This window comes from Tupaia chinensis, unplaced genomic scaffold (genome assembly GCF_000334495.1).
Source record: "Tupaia chinensis unplaced genomic scaffold, TupChi_1.0 Scaffold000063_1, whole genome shotgun sequence".
In the NCBI taxonomy this organism is placed as follows: Eukaryota; Metazoa; Chordata; class Mammalia; order Scandentia; family Tupaiidae; genus Tupaia; species Tupaia belangeri.
The window spans coordinates 1,393,205-1,393,742 of NW_006159521.1; the positions used below are offsets into that span (position 1 = coordinate 1,393,205).

Below are 538 nucleotides of genomic sequence, written 5' to 3' on the forward strand. Positions count from 1 at the left end.
GCGGGACAAATGGGGCCTGCTGAAGAAAGTCTATGTTTCAACTTCTCACTGAGGCGGCAGGTGCTTTCTCGGATAGTTTTGTTTCATGTGTACTTACTGTTAGAAGGGACGAGAGGGGAAAGGCCTTACATGACATCGCGTTGTATACGATCAGGGAATTGTACAAAGGCCGAGGAGTGTGGACTCTTAGCCCTTCCCGGATCTCAGTGCTCCAGACTGGGCCGCAGCGACACTCAGGAGCATGTGGAATGACAAATCTGGCCAGCAGTGCTGTGTCCTCAGGAGCAGGAGTCTCGGGCTGGGTTCCTGCAGGACCTGTCTGATGTCTGTCTGCTACCGCATACCATCTTCTTACTTTTTCATCCCTTTTTCTAGAAAGGATTTGGGTACAAAGGCAGCAAATTCCATCGTGTGATCAAGGACTTCATGATCCAAGGCGGAGACTTTACCCGGGGAGATGGCACTGGAGGTAACCACAGGGCTTCAAGACAGAGAGTCTGTCCAGTGTAGCCTCTAAAGCGGGATGGCAGGTGGGACG

General features: G+C 52.0%; 1 protein-coding gene across 1 annotated transcript in view; it reads left to right on the forward strand.

Moving 5' to 3' along the window:
• Positions 1–538, forward strand: part of PPIB (peptidylprolyl isomerase B) — an 11,311-nt gene that overhangs the window by 5,239 nt on the left and 5,534 nt on the right. Inside the window, exon 3 of the mRNA XM_006141741.3 lies at positions 376–469. Coding sequence (XP_006141803.1) covers positions 376–469 — 94 coding nt within the window. The remainder of the gene's footprint in view (positions 1–375; positions 470–538) is intronic.